Raw genomic sequence first — 22303 nt, 5'->3', positions numbered from 1 at the left:
TCCGCGCGCTACTTTGGGCAGCAGTAGGGGATTCACAAAAGTTCTCTCTGAAAGTGCAGGTGCTGGCTGGGAATTTGGGTGGAGAGGAAGACGGGCTGGGAAGGAAGCCCCTGCCTGTTGGAATTGCCGTCAGAACGGTAACGTTCGCTGTAGAACGCAGATAATTTCAGTCCCAATTCACTGAGCCTTGGCTGCTGGAGTCCACTGTCTCTTATCCCCTTCAGGGCGCGCTGAAACCCTCTAGTTTGCACTTGCATTGGTGTGTCCAAGATGAATACAATACACATCTCTCTCCGGACATCCCCCGACAATACCCGTGTGGTGTGTGACAGCATGTACCGTGGTTAGTGTGTTCTTTATGTCCTGTAACAAACGCGTCTTGTGCGTCTGTTTCCTAGAACGTGCTGTGTGGTGTGAGATGCATGACGTGTGATGCTGCCTAGCCATCGCCCGGGGGGGGTGGCTCTCCTGCGCTCCCCAGGCCCCTCTCTCTCTGCCAACACACCTCACGCCCTAGAGACGAGAATCGCGGCATGTGGTTTTGACTTGAAACTCCCTGGAACCATTTCTCATTCCTCTCCCCTTCCCCGGCAGTTGTTGTCCGTGGATGTTTAGACCCGCGCTTCAGTGAGTTTCTAGTCAATACAATTTGATTAATATGGGCAGCAGGGGGATTTTTCCCCCCAAACTTTGCCCACAGGCAGCGTCGGCTGATAGCTACCGTGGTTGCCTTAACAGGAGAGGTGCATCCTGCGTCGACCGATTTTCTGCCTTTAGGGCTCAGTGTAACATGGAGGATGGTGCTTTTAACACATCCTGGCTTGGATTGGCTTAGTGCAGCTGGGAGAGAACTCATCCTTATACCCCTTGACTTCCTTTGCCTCTGCTCCTGTCCTGGCCCCGAAGTCAGCAAGTCGCGCTCCCGGGCAGCGGGTTGGTAGCTGGTTCGCCGACTGGTGATCTTTCGGCCTGTTTGAAGATCCGTGTTCCAGACCCATGGTGGTTCTGGTCTTCAGGGAGCAAATTCACCTCGAGGGCAAGTGGCGGATCCAGCCCCCAGCGGGGACAAAGACGGCACTGACTGAAATGGACTTGCTGCCGCCTTGACCCCTAAGTGCTGCGTGCGGGAGACGAGGGTGCCAGGGGGGTCCCGCGGCGGTGTGTGGATGAGGCAGAAGCAGGCGTCTCACCCCAGGTCGGTAGATCGGTGTGGCTTTGTGGTGTTGCAGAGGACGCTGGGCCCCAGCAGCGTCACACGGGCTCGTTGCCTTTACGGGCAGGGGGTGTCACCTCAGACGCTAAGTTCCCCTCTGCGGTCTGAAGGAGGCCCGGGGAGCCAACACCCATGGGACCTATTGGCAATAGACTGAAAGCAGCCTGTGATTTCTAGCAGCAGTTTCGTGGCTTGTTGGCTGCCGTGGGGTTTGCGGGGGCTCAGTGCTCAGGCTTTGGGGGCGTTTTCCTAGCTTCTTTCACACTGGTGTTCCTGTGGTTTCCATTTCTGGCTGCACAGATGCCAGAGCGCTGGCCAGCCCAGCTGGAAGATCCATTTGGGGGAGCTCTAAGGAGAGGGTTAGTCATTGTGCGGGGGGGCTTACGCCTCACAAATTGAGAGTACCAGGAGGGGCTCCCTACCTGGCCCCCAGAAGCTGGTGCGGGCCTGAGGGCGTGCACTTTAACCAGGTGTCCCCAGCGTGCGTGAGCTGTAGGGCAGATGCTTGGGATGTATTTCTCTCCCCCCCTCCCCCAGCATGTTCCGTTAAGTCAGGTCCCATTTGGGACCTGACTGAACTGGATTGGCACTAGAAGTTAGCAAGTGGGGACCCGGTCGGTCACTGCGGAGGGGTTTGGGGCGTGTGGCGGGGAGGTGGCTGCATCGTGTGTGAATTTTATGTCATCGGGGGGGGGACCCACGTTGGTGTGTTGTGTGTTTGAGATGGTTGGAAATACAAAAAAGCTGTTTAATTTTAGACTTCACTGCACTGTTCACACCTACCTCTTGCAATAAACAGAATGGCTCACGGACGTGTAGAATGCTTTCTTGTCTCTGAAATCCCACCCCCGGATCCTAGGGCTGACATCCCAAGCAGCTGGCTGCGTTGCTGGGGGCAGGGCCGATCCAGAAAAGAGCTGCTGGGAAAACTTCCACTGAGAACGTTCTCCTTCGCCACAGCCCCCCTGCGTCACGTTCCCCTTCCTGGAAAGCACTGACCCCCACCGGCGCTGGCCTCTGCTCATAGTGTTTAACAGCTGCTGGGGTTTGGTTTTGGTTTTTGAAATAAAAGGGGCTTTTTGTTCCCTGGAATTTTCCCCTTCAGGCACTGACCTGGAACCTGCCGAGCAAAACCCAGCGTGTGGTGGAGGTGTTGTTCCTAATAGATGGGGGCCTTAATTGGAGGGTCATGGTGCAGGGGCACTTAATTGAATGCCTTTTAATTCAGCAGGTAGGGGAGAGGCGCGTGCGTGAACTAGAGATGTCTGAGATGCTAGAGTATTCCCACGGGAGCGCTCTGTGAAACACCCCCCCCCCCCCCCCCCCCCCCCCCCCGCAATATCAGCAGAGGGCAGGTATATGGGCAAGTCCTGGACCAATCTTTGGAAGAGACTTCAACTGTATCTCCCCCCTCCCCAGCCCCCTGAACCAGTTCATTCTTCCTTCCTCCGCTGGTTTAAAGCACAAAAATTGCCCTGCCGGTTGACGGGTGGGTGGGTGGAGTATCGGGACGACTGCTTTACCGGCAGAGGTGTATGGGACCCTGCGGGGACGCGGCATGAAATACAGCAGAGTTTTGATGTGCAATTAACATTTAAAAAGGAAAAAAAGGTGTGAAACCCTCTCCTAGACCCCCCCCCCCCCAGGGGCGAGAGGCTGCAGGTGCCTGGCTTGGCAAGATTTGGGCCACGCTGGTTTCTCTCCCCTCCCGTACAACCCGGCACCCGGGGGGGGCGCCAACATCAAGTCCTGACCAACCAAGCACTTGTCTCTGTGGAGGAAATTTAAACAAATACAAAATCCTGTTTGTCAAGGGAAACCCAAAGCTGTTAAACCCCCTCGTGGGGCTGTGCAATTGAATAAGGAAACCCCCCAAGAAGCCATCCACCCCCGCAGCGTGAATGCCACCCCTTTGCCTTGCCCACTCCCCACGTTCCCTTTTTGTCGGAGATGTTCCATGTGTGTATTTTGAGAAATCCTGCATCAGTTGGGGGGGGCACCGGGGGGGGGGGGGGAACTCAAAATAAAAGCATTCAGACTTGATCTATTTTATACAATGTATGCTGCAACCAAGTCCTGTTCTTCATATTGTGGCTTTGAATCAATTATGTTTATTAAAATGCTATTGCTTCTACTTCCTCGCCCGTCCTCCTTTCCCACCGCCCAGCCCTGGGGGTTAGCGCCGGGGGGGAGCGGGGGGCTCTCCTGCAGCGCTTTTCAGCCGTAGATCAGATCTCAAAGCAGGGCAGAATCACCATGTCTGTTTTACAGATGGGGGAAACTGAGGCACGGGGCGGGGCGAGTTGTCCAGGTTCACTCAGGAAAGTCAGTGGCAGAGCTGGGAACGGAATTCTGGTTTCCTGACCCCCCAGTCAATTAAACTGGATTTGGTCCTTACAGAAGCTGTTGGCAGAGGCTAGGTGGGGAAACTGGTCTGGTAAGTCGCAGCACCCTGCAGAACCATAGCTTCAGTGGGCAGGCGCGGGGGGGGTGGGGTGGATTCTTTTTGTTCAGTTCGGTTAAACCGGTTAGCTGCCCAGCGGACTTCGGAGGCTCTATCCCGGGCGGTGGAGCGGAAGGAGCGCTGCCGCTTGTCTCTGGACGGTGGTGAAGGTAAGAGTTCCCGTGTCCGCTCCCCAGATGAACGTCTCCTCCCGGCGATGAACGCACCCTCTGCGTGGGGCTGTTGGCTCCCATCGGACTCTGGCGCTCCCCCCTTTAGCGACGTCTCCTGCACTCCGCCCCAAAATCGCCCACGGATCGGCTGCGTTTCCCTCTCCGAAACGCCGAGACTCGCTCGGGGGCCAGCCTGGCCTCGTGCACGTGACATACCGAAATGTCGGGCAGACGCTGAGACTGAACGGCAGTGTTCTCACGGAAAGGGGGGTAGGGGATTGTGCTGGCCACACGCTCTCCTCCCTGAACTGAACAGCAAAACGCTGCCCCTCTTCCGCACCAGTCAGCTCCGGGCCCCCCCAAGTACGACCCACGCTTGCCCCCGGGGGATGTGGAGCAAACAGATAGTGGGGGGGCTGCCCTGGGTGTCACGCACCAGCCGTCAGCAGGAAGAGAGTCCGGGGTCCTAGTTCTCTGCGAAGCAGCCATGGGGCAGGGGGTGCCCGGAACCTCGCCCCGTCCCGTCCGAGTTCGGCGAGCCGTGTGGCCACCCCCGTGTTACAGATCCACACGGAAGCTCATCTGCCCTTCGAAGAGGGCGATGCACAGCATGATAGCCGCCCCCAGGAGAAAGCCCAGGTTCTGGAGGGCGAAATACGTCACGGGCCCTTCCTGTTCCCGCCGGAGCTTCGCCACAGCATCTCGGGCAGCTGCAGGGGAAACCAGAAACCTGTGAGCCAACAGCTCCGCCGACATGGGGAGGGGGATAACCCCAGAGCCCTGGGCGGGCCCGTGCCAGGCGCTGACTCGCTCGGCCTGCCCTCTGGCTAGCCAGTTGAGAAGCCTGTGCTGCCCGGGAAGCCTAAAGCGGCCCATTCAAGGCAGGGCGGGCCCTTCATGCAGGCAATGGGGGTGGCATTAGGGTTACACTGGGGGGAGCTGTTCTCCGGATGTAGCAAACCCAGTTCAGAGCTTTCCCACCTGGAGATTTTTCTCTCTCAAACCCGGCGCCGGCCCTACACTCGTTCTTCGGGGATGATTGGCGGTCCCCAGAGCCGCAGGCGTGGGACAGGACCCTGCGGTGCCAGGGGCTGGGCAAACCCAGAGCCAAAACCACCCCCCACGCCAAAGAGCTGCCGATCGCCATACGAGACACGAGGCGAGGGGGGCGGCGCGGTGCCCGGCGGGCGACCTCATCAGCACGGGATCTGCCGCGAACCCAGCCGAGCTGCAGACGGCACCCAGGACCAGCACCCGCCTGGCGAAGCAGTACTGGAGCCAGCCCCCCCTTACCATGTCCACCAGCGCCACATAGAGAAAGATGCCCGCTGTGATGGAGAAGATCCAGGGGGTGATTGGCGAGGCGCCCTGGCTGACCACCGTGCCCACCGCCATGCCAGGTACGCCAGGAAGGCCGACACGAGGTTGGAGAGAAGCACTCTCTTGACGGGCAGGCCCGCCTGCAGCAACATGGCCAGGTCGCCTGCCAGAGCGAGGGAAGCGGCAGATGAGAGCCAGGCAGCTGGCGTGGCTGAGGGGGGCGGTGCCCACCATGCCGCGCTGCTAGGGGACTTACCGAGCTCATGGGGCAGTTCATGGCAGAAGACGGCGACCGTGGTGCTCAAGCCGCTGGAGATGCCCTCAGAAAACGCAGCCCCTGCGGGAACGAGAAGCCGATTGGTACCAGGAAGCCGGTGCCCCAGCCCTGGGGTGGCTCCTGCCGCCGCCCCCTTACCGATGGCCAGCCCATCCGTCAGGTTGTGTATCCCGTCCCCCAGGATGACCATCCAGACGATGTCGGCACTGCCGGCCGCCGGGCCGTGCGAGTGTCCATGGTGGCTCAGCTCCTCCGTCTGTCCGTTCCGCGCTCGGCGCTGGCTGCCTCGTCCCCTCCTCTCCCCGGCCGGGGCTGTCGCTGCGCGGCCCCGGGGCCGTCAGACGCTGCGATTCGGCTTCTGCGCCTTTGGAAGAGCAGCCGCAGGCTGGTAGCAGCCCCGAGCCGGCGGGGGGAACGGTGGCTGGGGCTGGGGACCAGGCTGCAGGGAAGTGCCGGACTGGAGAGGTCGGGCGGCCAGACAGCTGCCTCTGTGCTGGCCTCTCCCAGCAGGGGGCGCTGTGGGGAGCGGGACAGGGGCACTGGCTGGGGGCGGGGGCAGCTTCTGGCTTCTCCAGCCTCCGTGCAGGGGGCAGGAGCGAGCGACAGCTCCAGGCTCACCTGGGGAAGGCGCCGATGCCCGCAGGGTCAAGCTGCGGTTTCCGTCTGCATCCAGAGCTGGGCTCCTTCCTGCGGCGCGGCTCTGAGGGCGGGAAAGCAACGGCGAGAGCTGAAAGCTGCCCGGCGGGCCAGGGCCCGGCTGGCCTCGGGGCATCGCGCCTGCTGGTGTGGGAGACACCTGGGCTGGGCCCCACCCGCGTTATCCTAGACGGGCACAAACCAGGCGCTTGTGGGCCACGGTGCTGGATGGACCCGATGCCGGGATGGGCCCAGGGAGCCGGGACGTGGTGCTGGACGGGCCCAGAGAGCTGGGACGTGGTGGTGGACGGACCGGACGCCGGGACGGGCCCAGGGAGCCAGGACGTGGTGCTGGACGGGCCCAGAGAGCCGGGACGTGGTGGTGGATGGACCGGATGCCGGGACGGGCCCAGGGAGCCGGGACGTGGTGGTGGACGGACCGGATGCCGGGACGGGCTCAGGGAGCCAGGACGTGGTGGTGGACGGACCGGATGCTGGGACGGGCCCAGGGAACAGGGACGCAGCAGTAGCAGGACCCAGAATGTGCCATCACCACGTAACTGCCCCGGACAGGCAGGGCCACCCCCTCACCCCCCCAGCAGGTGCTGACCCTGGCAGGGGCCTGGGCCAGGACACCGGTTGCCAATGCTCCTGCTCTCATCAGCTCTGCAGCCCCCCGCGGCATCGGGGCCCATCCGGAAGCTGGCAGCACGGTGCCCCCAGCATTGCCCCAGGGCACTGACGGGAAGGGCACCCCCTGCTGTCCCACCCTCCCTCCAGCCCCCTGCCCTAGGCGGGCTCCCGGCCAGCCGGGACGACCCACGAGCTCTTACCAGTCGGCTCCGTCTCTGCTTCAGCGTGCCCAGGAGGTGTTCGATGAGGAACAAGACGTAAATGCCCCCCAGGACCGACAGTCCCTTCAGCACCGAGTCCTGCTGCTCCCGCGGGGTCTCCTGGTGCCTCCTTGGGCTAAACGCAGGAGGAGGGAGGGGAGCCCGGGGGTCCCTCTCGGGGGCTCCCAGAGCCGGGGGGCAGGGAGAAATCGGGGGGATTCAATGGGGGGGGCGGATGGCTGGTGGTTCGGGACGCTGGCCCAGGTGCCAAGCTGGGATAGGCAGGGGGGCCGAGAGGATGCCCGGGTGGGGGCTGGGGGTGTGATGGGCTCCCTGTCTGCAATGGCAGACGCTCTGCTCGATGGAGCCACAGACGACCTCGTCTCCCGCCGCCTCCCATGGGTGCTTCCCCGGTCCCAGGCTTTCCAGCTCGGGCCTGCCCGGCTGGGGGGCCCGGCGGGGGTCAGGGGGTGCTGGGGAGCCCGGCGAGCCTGTACGTACGTGCGGCCACAGGTGAAGGAGGGCGTCCCCGCACAGTGTCCCCACGGCCAGCGCCACCAGGAAGGCCAGCAGGAGGCGGCCGAAGTCGCGGCCGAGGAAAGGCACCAGCAGGAGGGCCAGCGCCGAGGGCAGGCTGATGAGCGTGATGGCCAGGAAGCCCCAGCCTAGAACTGCAAGAGGAAGCAGGGTGAGGCAAGTGGGGGGGCCTGGGCTCTATCCCCCCCCCCCCCGACACCCTGGGGGTTTGGCAAATCCCTTGGCACAAGGAGAGGCTTCCAGTGCCTGTCCTCTCCCCGCTCTGTGCCTCGGTTTCCCCATCGGGGTGGCTGCCCCTTCCCAAGGCCCTGGCCGAGGGGAGGGTGTTACCTGGCCACAGCGCCCCCCCCAGGGGCTCTGGTGTCAGCTGGTCGTGGTGCCGGATGCAGACCCGGCTGTCGATCTGGTAGAGCAGGGCCGGGCACAGCAGCGTAAACTGCTCGGGCGTGATCTGGGAGCCGGCATTCAGCCCGAAGTTCACCAGCAGCTGCGTCACGTTGAGACACTTTGGGGAGGGGGACAATGGGGGTTAGCGAGGCCACCTGGGGAAGGGGTGTAACCACCTGCCCTCCCAAGCCCCAAATTGCTAGGACGCAGGGGCTGTCTAGTGAGTAGCAGAGGCCTGTGGGGCCAGGACGCCTGGGTTCCGTTCCCAGCGCTGCGGGGCATGGGGTTAGAGCCAGGCTGGTCAGCACTGAGACACCCACCCCTCTGGCTGAGGATGTCTGGCCCCCCCTTCAGAGCCCCTCCCCTTTAGACCCGAGAGGGTCTGAGAACCGCAGTGCAGCCCCCCCTCACATCCTCGTGCAGGTGGTTGGCAACGGAGTGGTCCAGGGCCAGCACCCGCTCCAGCAGGGTCAGGCGGGGCGGGGTTGGGGGGGGCTGGACAGGGTCTCTTCTGCTCCCAAGGTGCCCTGGGGGGCAGGTGGCGCTGGGCCCTTCTGTGTCCGAGGGCGGGAGGGTAGGCATCGGGTCAGCCTGGTGCAGCCGGACGGTCTCTGGCTGGTTCCTTCCAGGGGATCCCGGCCTGAAAGAAATGAACAAAAACGAATTCCCAGTTCCAGCTGCAGCCCGGGGCCGGGAGGGGATGACTGGGACTGATGGGCAGCGGCAGGACTAGAATATTGAGCGGCTGTGGGTCGGGGGGAGCCCAGGGCTGTGGGTTGGGATTGGGGGGCACCGGCAGAGCTGGGGGGAACCCAGGGCTAGCAGGGGCTGCAGGTCGGGAGTGAGGGGCACCAGCAGAGCTGTGGGGGGGAATCCCAGGGCTGGGCTAGCAGGGGCTGCGGGTCGGGAGTGAGGGGCACCGGCAGAGCTGGGGGGAACCCAGGGCTGGGCTAGCAGGGGCTGCGGGTCGGGAGTGAGGGGCACCGGCAGGGCTGTGGGGGAGCCCAGGGCTGGGCTAGCAGGGGCTGCGGGTCGGGAGTGAGGGGCACCGGCAGGGCTGGGGGGGGGGGGGGGGGGAGCCCAGGGCTGGGCTAGCAGGGGGCTGCGGGTCGGGAGTGAGGGGCACCAGCAGGGCTGGGGGGGGAGCCTAGGGCTGGGCTAGCAGGGGGCTGTGGGTCGGGAGTGGGGGGCACCGGCAGAGCTGTGGGGGGGATCCCAGGGCTGGGCTAGCAGGGGCTGCGGGTCGGGAGTGAGGGGCACCGGCAGGGCTGTGGGGGGGAGCCCAGGGCTGGGCTAGCAGGGGCTGCGGGTCGGGAGTGAGGGGCACCGGCAGGGCTGTGGGGGGGAGCCCAGGGCTGGGCTAGCAGGGGCTGCGGGTCGGGAGTGGGGGGCACCAGCAGAGCTGGGGGTGGGGAGCCCAGGGCTGGGCTGGCAGGGGCTGTGGGTCGGGAGTGAGGGGCACCGGCAGAGCTGGGGGGAGCCCAGGGCTGGGCTAGCAGGGGCTGCGGGTCGGGAGTGAGGGGCAGCGGCGGGTACCTGGAGGTGCCGTTCTGTCTCTGCACCTCGGGGCCCAGGCTGGGCGGCTCCGCCCCGGCGTGCTCCAGGGCCGAGTGCGAGTGCCGGTGCTTGTTGTCCTGCACCTCCAGGATGTCCAGGTGGCTGACGTGCCCGTGGCCCAGCGCCTCGTGCTCCATCTCCACCACCTGCACCTGGCCTAGGCCCAGGCTCTGCAGCAGGCGGGTGAGGCCGTGGAAGGACAAGGTGCCGTTCTCCCCGTACAGCCCGAAGAGCTGCTGAAGGTAGTAGCCCTGCTCCTGCTCCGCGTCCTCCAGCGGGGCCGGCGCCGAGGCGGGCAGGCGGGGGGGCGGGTGGCACTCTCCCGGCAGCAGGAGGGCAGCGACCCAGAGTCCGGCCAGCAGCAGCCGCGGCTTCCTCCGGTCCATCGCGGGGGGAGCCTGGCGCCGAGCGGGACAGGGAGGGGCTGTCAGCTGGGGTCGCACCTGGCCAGGTGCGCTGCCTGGGGCACCCCCTAGTGGGAGATCTGTTGGCATGGGGGGCGGGCAGAGCTGAGGGGGGTGAATGAGCCTCTCCCCTGTGCCCTGTTCTACCGCACGGCTCTGGGCAGCACCCGGCCGGTGGCCCCCCCTGGGCCCCAGTTTGTACAGCCCAGGCCTCAGGCGGGACCTCAATACGCCAGGCTCTGGCAGAACCTCTGGAGGGAGCTGGCGGCTACCAGCTCGGACTCCTGGGTCCCATTCCCGGCTGCCCTGTGGTGTCAGAGGAACAGGTTTTCTCCAGTGGTGCAAAGGGGGAAGGGGTCTCCCCTGTCCTGGGGGGGCTGGGCGTTCTAATGGGGAACAGGGACCAAATCAAGCCAAAGAAACAGTAAATCAGGTGCCCCCCCCCCGTTAAATATACAGCCAAATAACGCCCGGCTCCAGCCACCGCCGCTCGGAACTGCTTTGTCCTGGGGGGCTGGGAGGGGCCGCAGGGAGAGAGACGGTGGGAGCCGGACAGTCAACGCTCTACTCTGCCGACGCCTGGTCTGCCTGAGGCAGTGAGCCCGGGACCCAGGGGAGTGGGGCTCTGGCCTGCTGGGTGACAGCAGGCAGGTCCTGCCCTCGTTCCATGCCTCAGTTTCCCCTCCCGCACTTTGCGACTCGCTCTCCCCTGTGGCTGGGCTGTGGTTGGAGAAATAAGGCCTGGGGTTAGAAGTGTCCCACCGGGGGAAGCTGTCGTGCAGAAGTGGTTGTACCCGTGTAAAGGGGCCTTGCACAAGTACCGTGTGTTACACCCCCCAACGAGAGACCAGCAGCTGGCCCGGGAGAGTTAAAACTCCCTCGTGTGGACAAGGCCTGAGTCTTTTCAACCCCACCCAGCGAAGGCAGCTGAGAGTGAGCCCAGGATTCCAGGTGGGGAAACTGAGGCAGAGAGCAGCTCCCTCCAAGATGAGGATCCCAGGGGCGTCTCTGAACAGCAGAGCCAGTGTGCAGGGAACGGGGGAATCAGCCCTGGTAACAGCCTCAGTCAAAACCCACCTGTTGCTGCCTGTTCCTCCCCAGCCGTGTCTGTCCCGCGGTGAAGCAGGCGCAGTCGTGGGGTAATGCAACTGGTTAGCGGCGCAGGCTCGTCCCTCACCCGGCTCGCAGCAAGGACTGGCCAGCCGGAGGCAACGGGCAGGGAGCTGGGCTGGGATTTGAAGCGGGCGTGAGGAGCCTGCGCTGATTGAGTTAGACACCGGGTCAGAGCGCCTGGATTAAGGGGCCCGGCTCTGCGTGTCCCCTCACACTTGTGTGAACACGTACGTTCAGTCCCTCTGACACACACACACACCCCAGCACTGGGACTCACAAGCTGGCCCCGCTGCCGTGTGCAGCTGAGACAGGGAGCTGCCCCTTGCCCCCGGGGCACGAAGGGAACCCAGCGCCAGGCCTGTGGAACTCACCGCTGTATTATGTGTGTCCTGCCTGAGACCCCTTTGCGCTAGGGCAGTACGAACAGACCCAGAAATCCACCCTCGGAGATGTGGACACTGTGATTGTCACCTCGTTCCCCAGGGCTTCCCCCAGCCCTGCGTTCTCTCTTTGTTCAAGGTGTGCAGTGCCTAGCGCAAAGGGCCGGGGTCTCTCGCCGCTGCCAGAGCAGGGAGCCCCCCCCCCCCCCCCGGGCTGAACATTCCCCGGGGGAGAACGAGGCCAGCCAGCGCTGGACACCGCGGCGAGTGCTACAAAACTAACCGTGTGCGACGGCCGCTCTCCGGGGTCAGGAGGGAACTGACCGGAACGGCCCGGGACAGGGCGTCTTGCACTCACTTTGGTAGCAGCGGGCACCGGCTGCCGGTCTCGGTTCTGGTCATCGGCCTCACGCGGGGGCGTGGAGCGATCGGCTGCGGTGCCAGGAGGTGAAGGTGCAACTTCTCCTGCTTGGCGGCCTTGGAACTCCCGGCCCAGGAAGCCACGTCTGGCCCGCGGGCCGCTGCGGGGAGGGGCGGGGGGGCTGCCGCTGGCTGGGAGGAGGAGATGGGCCATCAGCCTGCGGCTCTTTGGCCCAGCTGGGTCCCGGGGGGGCAAAGCGTCCCCAGTTTCACCTGCCCGGACGTCTCTCTCCAGGCTGCTGGACAGTCCAGGAGCCGCCCAGGGATCCCAGATTTGGCCCCCCGCCCACTATCCAGTCTGAGCAAGGTTACAAAGCTAATGACTGGGGTGTCAAATCCCCCCCATGATGACTGGGCCTGAGCCCCCCTGCGCTGCAGATCCTGTCTTGCAGGCTAAGCAGGGGCACATAAGACCCCCCCCACACACACCCTGGGAGAAATCTGGCTTCAGGGTCTGATGCTAATGAGTCACTGGGGTTCCCGTCCCACCCAGCGTGCTGGGGGCGCGGGGCTGCTGGAGGACACGTCTTTCGGGAGGTCTGAGTGGCTCGGGATTATTAAAATACCCCTGGCCCGTGGCTGGCCCGTTCCCAGCTCCCACCAGACACTCAGTTCCCCTTCCCTTCCCTAGAGTTGCCACGCTCCGCCCCAGAGGTAGCTGCATTTCTGCAGCAGGTCCATTCGGCGCATCAGAGCCCCACGATGATGATACAGACTGAGGCATGATGGGATGGGGCTTCGGGGGGGGGAGGAGGGGGGAGAAGGTCCCATCCTGGGGAAGGCCCCCCCAAGTCCCTGGAGAAGGGTGGGGAGCATGTGTCCTTGACAGGCAGTTTTGCAAGCCCAGGTACTTTATTGTGAGGTGTTAATGATTCACCTGGGTGATAACTCAGACATGAAGTCAGCACCTGGTCCTCCAACCCGCCTACCAGGCCAACCCTGTGCCAAACCAGGCAGCCGCTGTGGGCTGGGCCCTGCGGGGCAAGAACTGAGCTGGGGCCACACCGGCCGGAGGCTCCGGGCCCCAGAGTCAGAAAAGCCCGGGGCGGGGGGAGGCGCAGGCTGCTGCTGAAACGTCTCCCTCCCCCCACTTTATTGCCCCTCCAGTGGGAGGACTCAAGGGAGAGGCGCTGAGCTGGGCCAAGTGGGGGGCAGGGCTGGTGTAGGCCACCACATGACAGAGCTGGTGACTGGGAATCTCAAATCCTTCTCCCGCCTGTGCCCCCCCCCGTGCTGCCCCCCATCTCTAAAGAGTCCGGGCCCAAGGTAAATCCACTTGGCCGTGTGCACAATATCTAGGGCAGGTCCCATGGCTGCCCCCCCATCAATTCCTGCCAGCCTGGAAATCTCTCCAGTAGCCCCAGTGCGGGTTGACCCCGGCCTGGCAGATGATGGACACCTGGGTGTCACGGGGTTAAAATCCTAGAAATGCCTGTCTCGTTTTCACGTGACTCCGGGCGCTGGGTCTTTGGGAATTGCCCCGATTAGCGGGAGAACTGGCGCTGCTCTGTCGCCTCACGTGCTCGATGGGCCGCCAGGAACCCTCCCCACTACCAGCCCCAGGAATGGGTCCTCGCTTAGACGCTCCCACGGGAGTCCTACCCCAGCCACTTCCCATCCACCCCCTGGTCTTACCAACCTGCTAGATCTGCCCCTCGAGAGCTTGAGGACACATCTGGGACCTGCCGAGTTGGTGCACTTATTAGCTGTAGCAGGGTAGAGCTGGGCCTGAGCGCACCAGGCGCTGCACAAACAGTGCTGCGTACCCTGGGGGCGCCCTGCCGCCACCCTCAGCACTGACTTTGTGCCGTGAGGTTTCTGCCTCGCCAGCCAGGACACCAGGCAAACACGCCAGGAAGAGCCTCTGGGAAACCGCCCCAGTGCCCTTTGAAGACCCACCCGGGGGGCTGCGTCTGGCCAGGGCGGGCACCAGACACCTCCCCCGGTCCAAAAACACCAGCTTCCAACTCTGCCCCAGGGCCAGGGCCAGCGGGGCCGGGTCCAGCCCCTTCGGTTTACTTTGGGGGCGGGGAGGACAGCCTTGGAGGGGGCTGATTCTTGTCTGGGAGAATCTTTGCCAGTACTGGGGCTCCCCCACCCTCCCATGGGGGATCTGGCCCCCCAGAAGCGGGGAAAGGAAATGCACTTACCTGGCGCAGCGTCTCAGTCCCTGCCCTTCGCTGCACAAAATCTGGCTGCTCCAGTACCTGAGGGGCAAGGGTCAGGCAGGTCTCCCCGAAGCCCAGCCCCTTTCCCCCCCCCACCCAAGGAGGCCTGGCTGGGGCCTGAAGGGAGGGCTGGGGAGGAGACTAAAGGGGCGAGTCCCTGTAGGTTTCCTGCCCCATCTGCCTGCAGGGAGCTGGCCGAGGTACAGCCCTGCACCCACCCTGGGCACGGTCTTTTCTTGGCAGGAGCAGGGGCCGGGCTCGTGGGTCCGGATCCAGCCCGGGGTCACCCCGCAAGTCAGGGACAGAGCTGGGGTCGCCTGCAGCCCAGTGCAGCCCCCTCGCAGTTCGTGCCCCCTTGGGGCTCGCTGAGCGGCAGGGGCAACGGTGCCCTGGGGACGGGCTCGTCCCGCCCAGGGGAGAGATTTTTCCGTCTAATGCTCAGTGTGACTCAGGCAGGAGCTGTATAACGGCAGCCCCTTCGATCTAGTATAACGCCCAGTGGGGCCATGCTGCCGCCAGCATACGGGGCTGGGGTTCGTTACGGGGCTTGGGAATGGGGGGGGTTGAGCTCAGCCATGACAAGCTGCTCTGGTGCCGGACCCGGGGGCTGACGCCCGGTGTGACTGGTACAAAGGGTCCCCCGGGCGCAAGCGAGCACACGGCAGGCGGAGGGGGAGGGCGGCACGGTCTTTATTCCAGCGCAGGCCCGGGCAGGCCAGCGACTCCGCTCGGGTGAGACAAGAAAAGGGAGTTGGGGGGTTAAAACAGAATAAAAGGGGGTGGGGGGCCTGGGAGCATCGGGCTTGGGGGGAGGGAGAACGGCTCCGAGGTCAGCCCCAGGCCTGATCCCTCCCCGGGTGGGCAGACGTGACAGCCCTTCCCTGCGCAGCGATTCGGGGGAGCCCAAATCCTCCGTCTAGTCCCTGCCCCGGGGCAGCCCGTCCCGGGAGCTGCCCCCACCAGCTCCGGGCTGCCAGCTGCGGGGGGCGCTCGTGGTGATGGAGACATTTGTCTCCTAGGAACCCGGCTGAGACTCGTTCCATGCAGGGGGCCCAGGCGGGGATCACGGCCGACCTGGGCTGGAGCCAGCGCCCCCCCCTTCCGCTGTGTGTGCCCCGAGGTTCCCTGAGCTGGGGCTGGCCCCGGGGACGGAGGAGAGTTGGCTCCAAGCTCAGTCTTAGGTACCCTCCGCTGAGACACCACGACCCAAACGGGCCCCTCCCAGGGGCAAGGGGGGGGGGGGGGCCCATTGCTGCCCCCTCCCGTCCTATGCCCCCTGGCCACTGACCCCACCTGGTGAAATCGGCTTTTTAAAGTTTGCTAAAAAGTTTCAGGATATTTGTAAAAAAGCCGCCAAAGGAACAAAATCCAGTGAGATGTGGGGAGGTGGGGGGCTGGCACTGCCCCCAGAGGGGCACGTGGGGATGTCGGCAGGGGCAGGGCTGTTGGCTGTGGCTCCGTGAAGATAAAGGGCTGGTTTCCAATGGGGGGGGGGGCGCCCCCTCCCTGTCTCTGCTCAGGAGAACGCCACAGTCCCGGTTAAAACGGTCGCGACTGCGGCGACGAAAACGCTCTTGGTTTCACTGTCTCTGATCTAGCCTGGAGCGTCAGCCGGCCACGGTCTCTCCCCCGCTCCTCATCCGCCCTCCTGCCTGGGCAGTGGGGCCTGGGGCGAGCCGGCACAGAGCTGGGGGGGGGGCCCAACCCCACGGTGTTATCTCTTGCTGCTTCGCCGGGTCTCTTTGCCGTTGCTGATGGGGCTGGAGGACGAGCTGGACCCAGCCGAGCCCGCGCCCTGGTGATTCGGCTGGCTCCTGGTGATCCGGCCGCTGGTGGGGTGGGACGGGACGTTTGGCGGGTGGAGGGGGGCGCCAGGGCCTGGGGCGCTCAGCCCGTTGCCGTTCTGGCTCTCGGCAGCTAAAAACAAAAGCGACAGATTCCACCGGGAAATGAACAGCGAAGCCAAGGCAGTGCTGGGCAGAGAACCCAGGAGTCCTGGCTCCCAGCCCCCGCTGCTCTAACCACTACATGCCACTCCCCTCCCCGAGCTGGGGATAGAACCCAGGAGTCCTGGCTCCCAGCCCCCGCTGCTCTAACCACTACATGCCACTCCCCTCCCCGAGCTGGGGATAGAACCCAGGAGTCCTGGCTCCCAGCCCCCGCTGCTCTAATCACTACACCCCAGTGCCCACCCAGAACTGGGGATAGAACCCAGGAGTCCTGGCTCCCAGCCCCCACTGCTCTAACCTGCTAGACTCCCCTCCCCGGATGACTGGACTGGAGAATTGGCTGGAGCTGTGAATGCCCCCAAGTGGCTAGTGCTGAATGGCTCCGAGGCAGGGCCACGTCCCACCCGCCTTGCTCAGGGATGGGGGGACATACGGCCTGCAGAGCTGGGGGGGGTCCCTTACCTGGGGACGAAGCGGCGGGGCCCGGGGTGGTCTGGGAAGCAGCAGGGGTCGCGTTGTCGTTCTGGGCCTGAAGGAAACGGAAATGAGAACTTGTGATCCCGGATCTCGCAGGATCCTGGCACATTTCCCCAGTCGCCCGCGGGACAGAGATGCGTCCGCTTCTGGGCAGCAGCCAACCTAGCCGTGCGTCTGCGACGTACACAAATCCACCCCCACCCCCGTCCCATCCCAGCAGGAGCAGAGACGGGGGAGATTCCAGCGACACTCCGGTGCCCCTTGGCCCCGTGGGCATCCGCAGGTGAGCAGATCCGATTATCCCGCTTGATGGACCCCCCCAGCCCTCTGCCCCCCCCCCCCACTGGGACTCACGGCTTTGGTCTGGGACTGCTGGGTCACGTACTCCGGGTTGGGTTCGCTAAAGTTCGGGACCTCGGAGTAAATCATGCAGAACCTAGGGAGGGAAATGGCAGGTCAGCGAGGCCACCAGCCAACCCCTTCCTCCCCTCGCACTCAGCCTTATCCCGGGAGTGGGGATGCCCCGACTCTCCAGCGGGGAGCGTCCTGGACTGTCTCAGGCCAAGATCTTGATGCAAACTATGCTGGGAATACAGTCCCCAGGTATCCAGTCTCCCCTGCTCTACCCACCAGGTCAGGCCCCCTCCCGGGGCTGGGAGGGGAACCCAGGACTCCTGGCTCCCTGCCCCCACCATGCTCTAAACACCACTCCTGAGGAGACACCCACATGGTCAGCCCCGGGGGCAAATCGCTCCAGCTTTGGGGCTGCCCCACACTTCTCCCCTCCCCAGCCTCTAAGAAGCCAGGTTCCAGTGAGCGACGTCCCCAGGGCTCCCGCAGTGAAGCCAACAGGCCTTCCTTACTCTCCGATTTTCTGCAGGTCTCCTCCGCGGCCCGTGTAGAGGGTCAGGCAGCCTTTGAAAATGGACGCGTAGCTGAAAGCAAGAGGAATGCCGAGATCTGGGGTGAACTGCACGGGGCTGCCCCAGCGGCTGCAGGCCAGAAATCGCACCCGGGACTGGGTGCAGAGCTATGGGCCCCAATTCTCACTTCCCCTGAACCTGCACTTGAGGGAGGCACCTTTGTGCTCCCAATGCTCTGGGGCTGGCCAGGGACACCCCCGATGTAATTTAGAGCAGCCCTGAGGCCGCTCTGACTTACACGCTGCTTCCCACAACTCCCTATAGAAGGAGAGAAGAACCTCCTCCCCCCCCCCCCCCCAGCAGCACTGTGTGCTGCTTTGGCAGCGCCACCAGGGGGCGCCCTAATTATTCTTTCAAGCGGCTCCCACAAAAGCAGTCGCAGTTTCCGGGTGCAGCGCTAGCTAGGCTGGGGGCGGCGGGGGGAAGATCCAGCCACTTAGAAGGACAAGGATTTCTCCTCGGGATACAGGGACAGTAAAATCCTGCCTTGACATCGTTTCTAAGTTAAACCGACATGATGAATCCATTGAGATCAGTCCTACCCGCTTATGGTAACTTCCCCCCACCCCCATGTCCAGGGATAGAGAGCTAGCGTCCTATTGCTACTCTGAGATTAACTGTGTGTGTGTGCGGGAAGGATCTTTTCCAAGGACTTAACTGGATTTTTTTTTAATTGTATCTCTATATTTAAACTAATAAAGTCTCCTACCCAAGGTGCCCTGACCCCACCATACATCCATTATGATGCACTCTCGGCGTTAAAGTCGTCAGCAGGAATTCAGCCACTGCCCTGGGCCTTCTCCCCCCCCCACACACACACTTTTGCAGCCTGCCTAGAAAGTTAGGAAATTTGGAGCCTAGAGACGACCTGAGCTCGTGCGTAGCTCTGAGCAGGCAGACGCAGGCCTGTTTGCTCTGGCTTGTATCTCCCTCAGCAGAGGAAGGGGACCGGCGCTGAGAATGGGGGCCAGGGAGAGGAGCAGCCTGACCCATTCTCCTCCCCCTGGAAGGGCAGGTGTCGCCGTCCCAGATGTGGGGCGCTCAGGTGAGCCCGCAGCATGGTCTATCAAATGGTGAATGAGCTCGTCTCAGGAGCCCTGGGGGGCCTGAGGCTGACGGGCTGGGCGAGCAGCGGGTCCCGTGGTTCCCCCCTCCCCCAGCAGGGTCTCGCCTACCCTTTGGTCAATCGGATGATGTCTCCCGGCTGAATGAGGTTCCCTACGTCGTCCCACACCGAGATGTTGATGCTGCCGGTTTTGTCGGCCACTTTGCACGTCCGCACCTCGTGGCCGTCCTTTGTCTTGGTCACCCGACCTGCAGGGGGGAGCAAACCGTCCAGTTCGCGGGACATCTCTGTGGTAACACCGAGGAGCCCCTTTGGGCTAGACAAGGCCTTGTACAGACACAGACCACAACGGTGGTCCCGGCCTCAAAGAATTCAGTCTAAGGTCCCGAGCCTACAACGCCGAGCCGCGTCACGGCAGCGAACGTAAGCCCGTGCACTCACCCTACGTCAATGATGGTGTCTCAGAAATGGACACTCACATCACAAAGCAGCCGGGGACGGGGTGAAATCCAGTCACAAATATTGTTTGAGAACCGACTACAACCGTTACATGGAATTTCAGCAAGACAGTGGCTCTCAACCTTTCCAGACGAACGCCGTCCCCCTTTCAGGAGTCGGATCTGTCTTGCCTACCCCCAAGTTTCACCTCACTTCAAAAACGACTTGCTTACAAAATCAGACATAAAAATACAGCAATGTCACAGCCACACTATTATTGAAAAATGACCGACTTTCTCATTTATACCATATCATTATAAAATACATCAATTGGCATATAAATATTGTACTGACATTTCAGTGTATGGTATATAGAACAGTATAAAAAGTCATTGATGAAATTGTAGTTTGTCCTGACTTCGTTAGTGCTTTTTCTGTAGCCTGATGTAAAGCTAGGCAAATACCTAGATGAGCTGATGTACCCCCTGGAAGACCTCTGCTACCCCCAGGGGCACACGGACCCTGGTTGAGAACCACTGCAGTAAGATATTTCATATATATCTCGCACATCATTAATACCCACCTGTTTCCAGTACAATAAAAATAAGGTTCAGGTTTTTCAAGCCGGGTTTAATGTCCTTTACAAAGGTTTCAGTCGTCATATTGAGCGGCGTCTGGCTTCCACTACGTTATCTCTGCAAATAATAATAAAAGACTATAACCACATTTGAAAAGAAAGCGAGAGTCAGCACCCAGAATGGAAAGGCAGGTGCTGGCTCTTGCAGCCAAGGTGGAGCAAATGCAGGGACATGGAGAAATGTGCAGGATCAGGGGTTGAATTGGCACAGGTCCCTCCCAAGGTTAGCCAATAGGGGAATGCCCTGTAGGACGAATGAAACATCCTGCTGTTAATTTATCCCCAAACGAAAGAAAATACAAAATGGCAACCGCAATTGAAGATTCTTGCAAGAAAAGTGCATCTGTTTTTCCTTTCTGCTCAAATTTCTATCTCTGAGTCTAGACCCCCTACAATAAAATTGCATCCCTTTCTTTTTGCACAAGTTGTGGCCATGAGTCAGACGGTGGCAAGAAAAACCCATTCCTGCGTGCATGGATTGCAACCCTGATTGCGACCCACAGTATTTCATCTTGCTCTTTTGCAAAAGTCACCATCCTGCACATTTGTGTCCAACTTGCAAAGCGGATACAGGCTAATTCAAATAAAATACAGACCCTGAAAAACCACCTGGGCCGGGAAAATGCATTTTATCTTTGCACAGATCACAGCCCTGATTTCACACCACCCCCGCCAGGAAAATGCCTGTTTCTCCTTTTGTATAAATTGCAACCCCATCGCCATTCTCCCTAGTGCAAGCAAAGTGCTTTTCTCCGGGGGTGGAGGAGTTGAGGCTCGTTCACCTTGGAGGATCAGTTCGCTCACGTGTTGGTGGAAATTCTTGCAGAGGAGGGGAGGGAAAGGAGACATGGTTTGGGGACTGAAAATTGCTGGGGTGGTGCACGTATCCTGCACCATGCATGCCCCCTGCCCTGCAATGCACCACCTGCAAGGGGGCTCAGGCCCCCTGACCAAAGCTCCTAAGATGCTGCAGAAAGGGGCTAATGGGTGTGTGGGGGGGAGATCAGGAGGTCCCCCCCCTTCCCCTGTAAAACTGACCTGATGGAACGTTGGGTTGCAGACATTCCAGGAAGTATCCAGCGGCGTTCTGAGTAGCCAATCACAGCCGCAGGACGCTCTTCGACATGTCTGAACGTTCTCCAGCTCCAGCCAATTGCATTGCGGGGGGGGGGGGGAAATTGAGGAATTAAAGGGACAGCGACGTCCCCTGCACGTGTGTGAAATTTCCCAGTGGGGGGAGATGGGAACCTTTCCTAGGTATACTGTACTCGGAGCAGTGGAGTCTAGATTGACTCCCCTGCTACGCCTGGGCCATACACACCCAGTGCGTGAATCACACACGGTCTGTTACCGTGACGCTGCGGCTAGACATGTGTGGGTCGCAGCCTGGCAGCATGGCGAACCGTGCATTGTTATTCCTGTTCAGGAGGCATCTTACGTAGCACCTAGTCATGGCCCAGGGCCCGTTGTACCAGGGGGTGTAGAACAGTCCCCAAGCGGGTATCCATCCATGCTGTGACGGCCCGTCGGAGAGAAAGGGGGGTTGAGGTAATAGCTTTGATTGGACCAGCCTCTGAGGGTGAGACACATGTGTGGGCACATGTGTCATGCGTGCGGTGGTGGCATGGACCATGCATGCCACAGGTGGTCCATGCGTTCCAGCACAGAACGGCCAGGCCTGGGAGAGGCACGTGTGGACTATAGGAGAGGTTCATCATAAATACTGATGGTTTTTAACATTTGCCACGCGCAGCAGGCCCAAGCTGGTTTACAGAGGGAAGGAAAGGCCCCTTCTCCAGGGACCTCACAGGCCAGGAGCAGCTCCAGCCTGCAGAATCATTTCCATCGGGTAAAGGAGGGGGAGGCCACACGGCCTTTGCTGTTCACTTGGCAGACAGAGGGGCGGGATCCGGGCCAGACAGACTGAGGTGCAGGGACAGTCCAACACGGAGAGAAAGACTGACACGGGGTCAGGAACAGAATTACACAGGGACAGACAGACATAGGGGGACTAAGGGCAGGGACAGACAGACACGGGGGGGGGCAGGGATGGACAGACACAGGGAGGACGGGAGGGCAGGGACAGACAGACACGGGGGGGGGCAGGGACAGACAGACACAGGGAGGATGGGGGCAGGGACAGACAGACACAGGGAGGACTGGAGGGGCAGGGACAGACAGACACATGGGCAGGGACAGACAGAGACAGGGAGGACTGGGGGGGCAGGGACAGACAGACACAGGGAGGACTGGGGGGGCAGGGACAGACAGACACATGGGCAGGCACAGACAGACACAGGGAGGACTGGGGGGGCAGGGACAGACAGACACATGGGCAGGCACAGACAGACACAGGGAGGACTGGGGGGGCAGGGACAGACAGACACATGGGCAGGCACAGACAGACACAGGGAGGAGTGGGGGGGGGCAGGGACAGACAGACACATGGGCAGGGACAGACAGACACAGGGAGGAGTGGGGGGGGCAGGGACAGACAGACACATGGACAGGGACAGACAGACACAGGGAGGACTGGGGGGGGCAGGGACAGACAGACACAGGGAGGACTGGGGGGGCAGGGACAGACAGACACATGGGCAGGGACAGACAGACACAGGGAGGAGTGGGGGGGGTAGGGACAGACAGACACATGGACAGGGACAGACAGACACAGGGAGGACTGGGGGGGGCAGGGACAGACAGACACAGGGAGGACTGGGGGGGCAGGGACAGACAGACACATGGGCAGGGACAGACAGACACAGGGAGGACTGGGGGGGGCAGGGACAGACAGACACAGGGAGGACTTGGGGGCAGGGGCAGGGACAGACAGACAGACAGACAGACACACGGACGGACGCACCCACCCCATCCCCCCCAACCAGCATGGAGGGAAGCCCCGCCCCCTCCCCAAAGCCCCGCCCCTCCCGCTTTTGAGCCCGGAGCGGCGCG

The 22303-nt window shown here is 62.3% G+C and overlaps 2 protein-coding genes across 2 annotated transcripts; both read right to left on the bottom strand.

The window, feature by feature from the left end:
• Positions 1-2534: 2534 nt before the first annotated feature.
• On the bottom strand, positions 2535-13905 carry SLC39A5 (solute carrier family 39 member 5). The gene is given in 17 exon segments (XM_054013127.1): positions 2535-4497; positions 4500-4539; positions 5123-5229; positions 5232-5312; positions 5406-5486; positions 5565-5669; positions 5671-5790; positions 6045-6126; positions 6896-7031; positions 7164-7566; positions 7763-7937; positions 8231-8459; positions 9356-9774; positions 10858-11008; positions 11557-11825; positions 13333-13375; positions 13844-13905. Coding segments are annotated over 13 exon segments (2076 nt in total). The 5' UTR covers positions 9763-9774; positions 10858-11008; positions 11557-11825; positions 13333-13375; positions 13844-13905; the 3' UTR covers positions 2535-4387.
• Positions 13906-14533: 628 nt separating this feature from the next.
• On the bottom strand, positions 14534-20452 carry NABP2 (nucleic acid binding protein 2). The gene is made up of 7 exons (XM_054012315.1): positions 20390-20452; positions 19298-19409; positions 18386-18524; positions 17151-17222; positions 16642-16723; positions 16273-16339; positions 14534-15778 (listed from the first exon to the last, which is right to left on the bottom strand). Exons 2-7 carry the CDS (start codon positions 19374-19376, stop codon positions 15576-15578), a joined length of 642 nt encoding a protein of 213 aa, XP_053868290.1. The 5' UTR covers positions 19377-19409; positions 20390-20452; the 3' UTR covers positions 14534-15575.
• Between the last annotated feature and the right edge of the window lie 1851 nt (positions 20453-22303).

Source organism: Malaclemys terrapin, chromosome 23 (genome assembly GCF_027887155.1).
Source record: "Malaclemys terrapin pileata isolate rMalTer1 chromosome 23, rMalTer1.hap1, whole genome shotgun sequence".
NCBI classification, from domain to species: Eukaryota; Metazoa; Chordata; order Testudines; family Emydidae; genus Malaclemys; species Malaclemys terrapin.
The sequence above is the reverse complement of the archived record's forward strand: the minus strand, read 5'-3'. Positions and strand labels throughout refer to the sequence as shown.

Bases quoted from the DNA above. Each gene is read 5' to 3' on its own strand.
- NABP2 (XM_054012315.1), bottom strand. From the start codon at position 19,376: ATGACGACTGAAACCTTTGTAAAGGACATTAAACCCGGCTTGAAAAAC. The intron at 17,223-18,385 runs GTAGGCGAGACC...TCTTGCTTTCAG, and splicing joins ATCATCCGATTGACCAAAGG to CTACGCGTCCATTTTCAAAG. The intron at 16,340-16,641 runs GTGAGTCCCAGT...CGTTTCCTTCAG, and splicing joins AGCAGTCCCAGACCAAAGCC to GCCCAGAACGACAACGCGAC.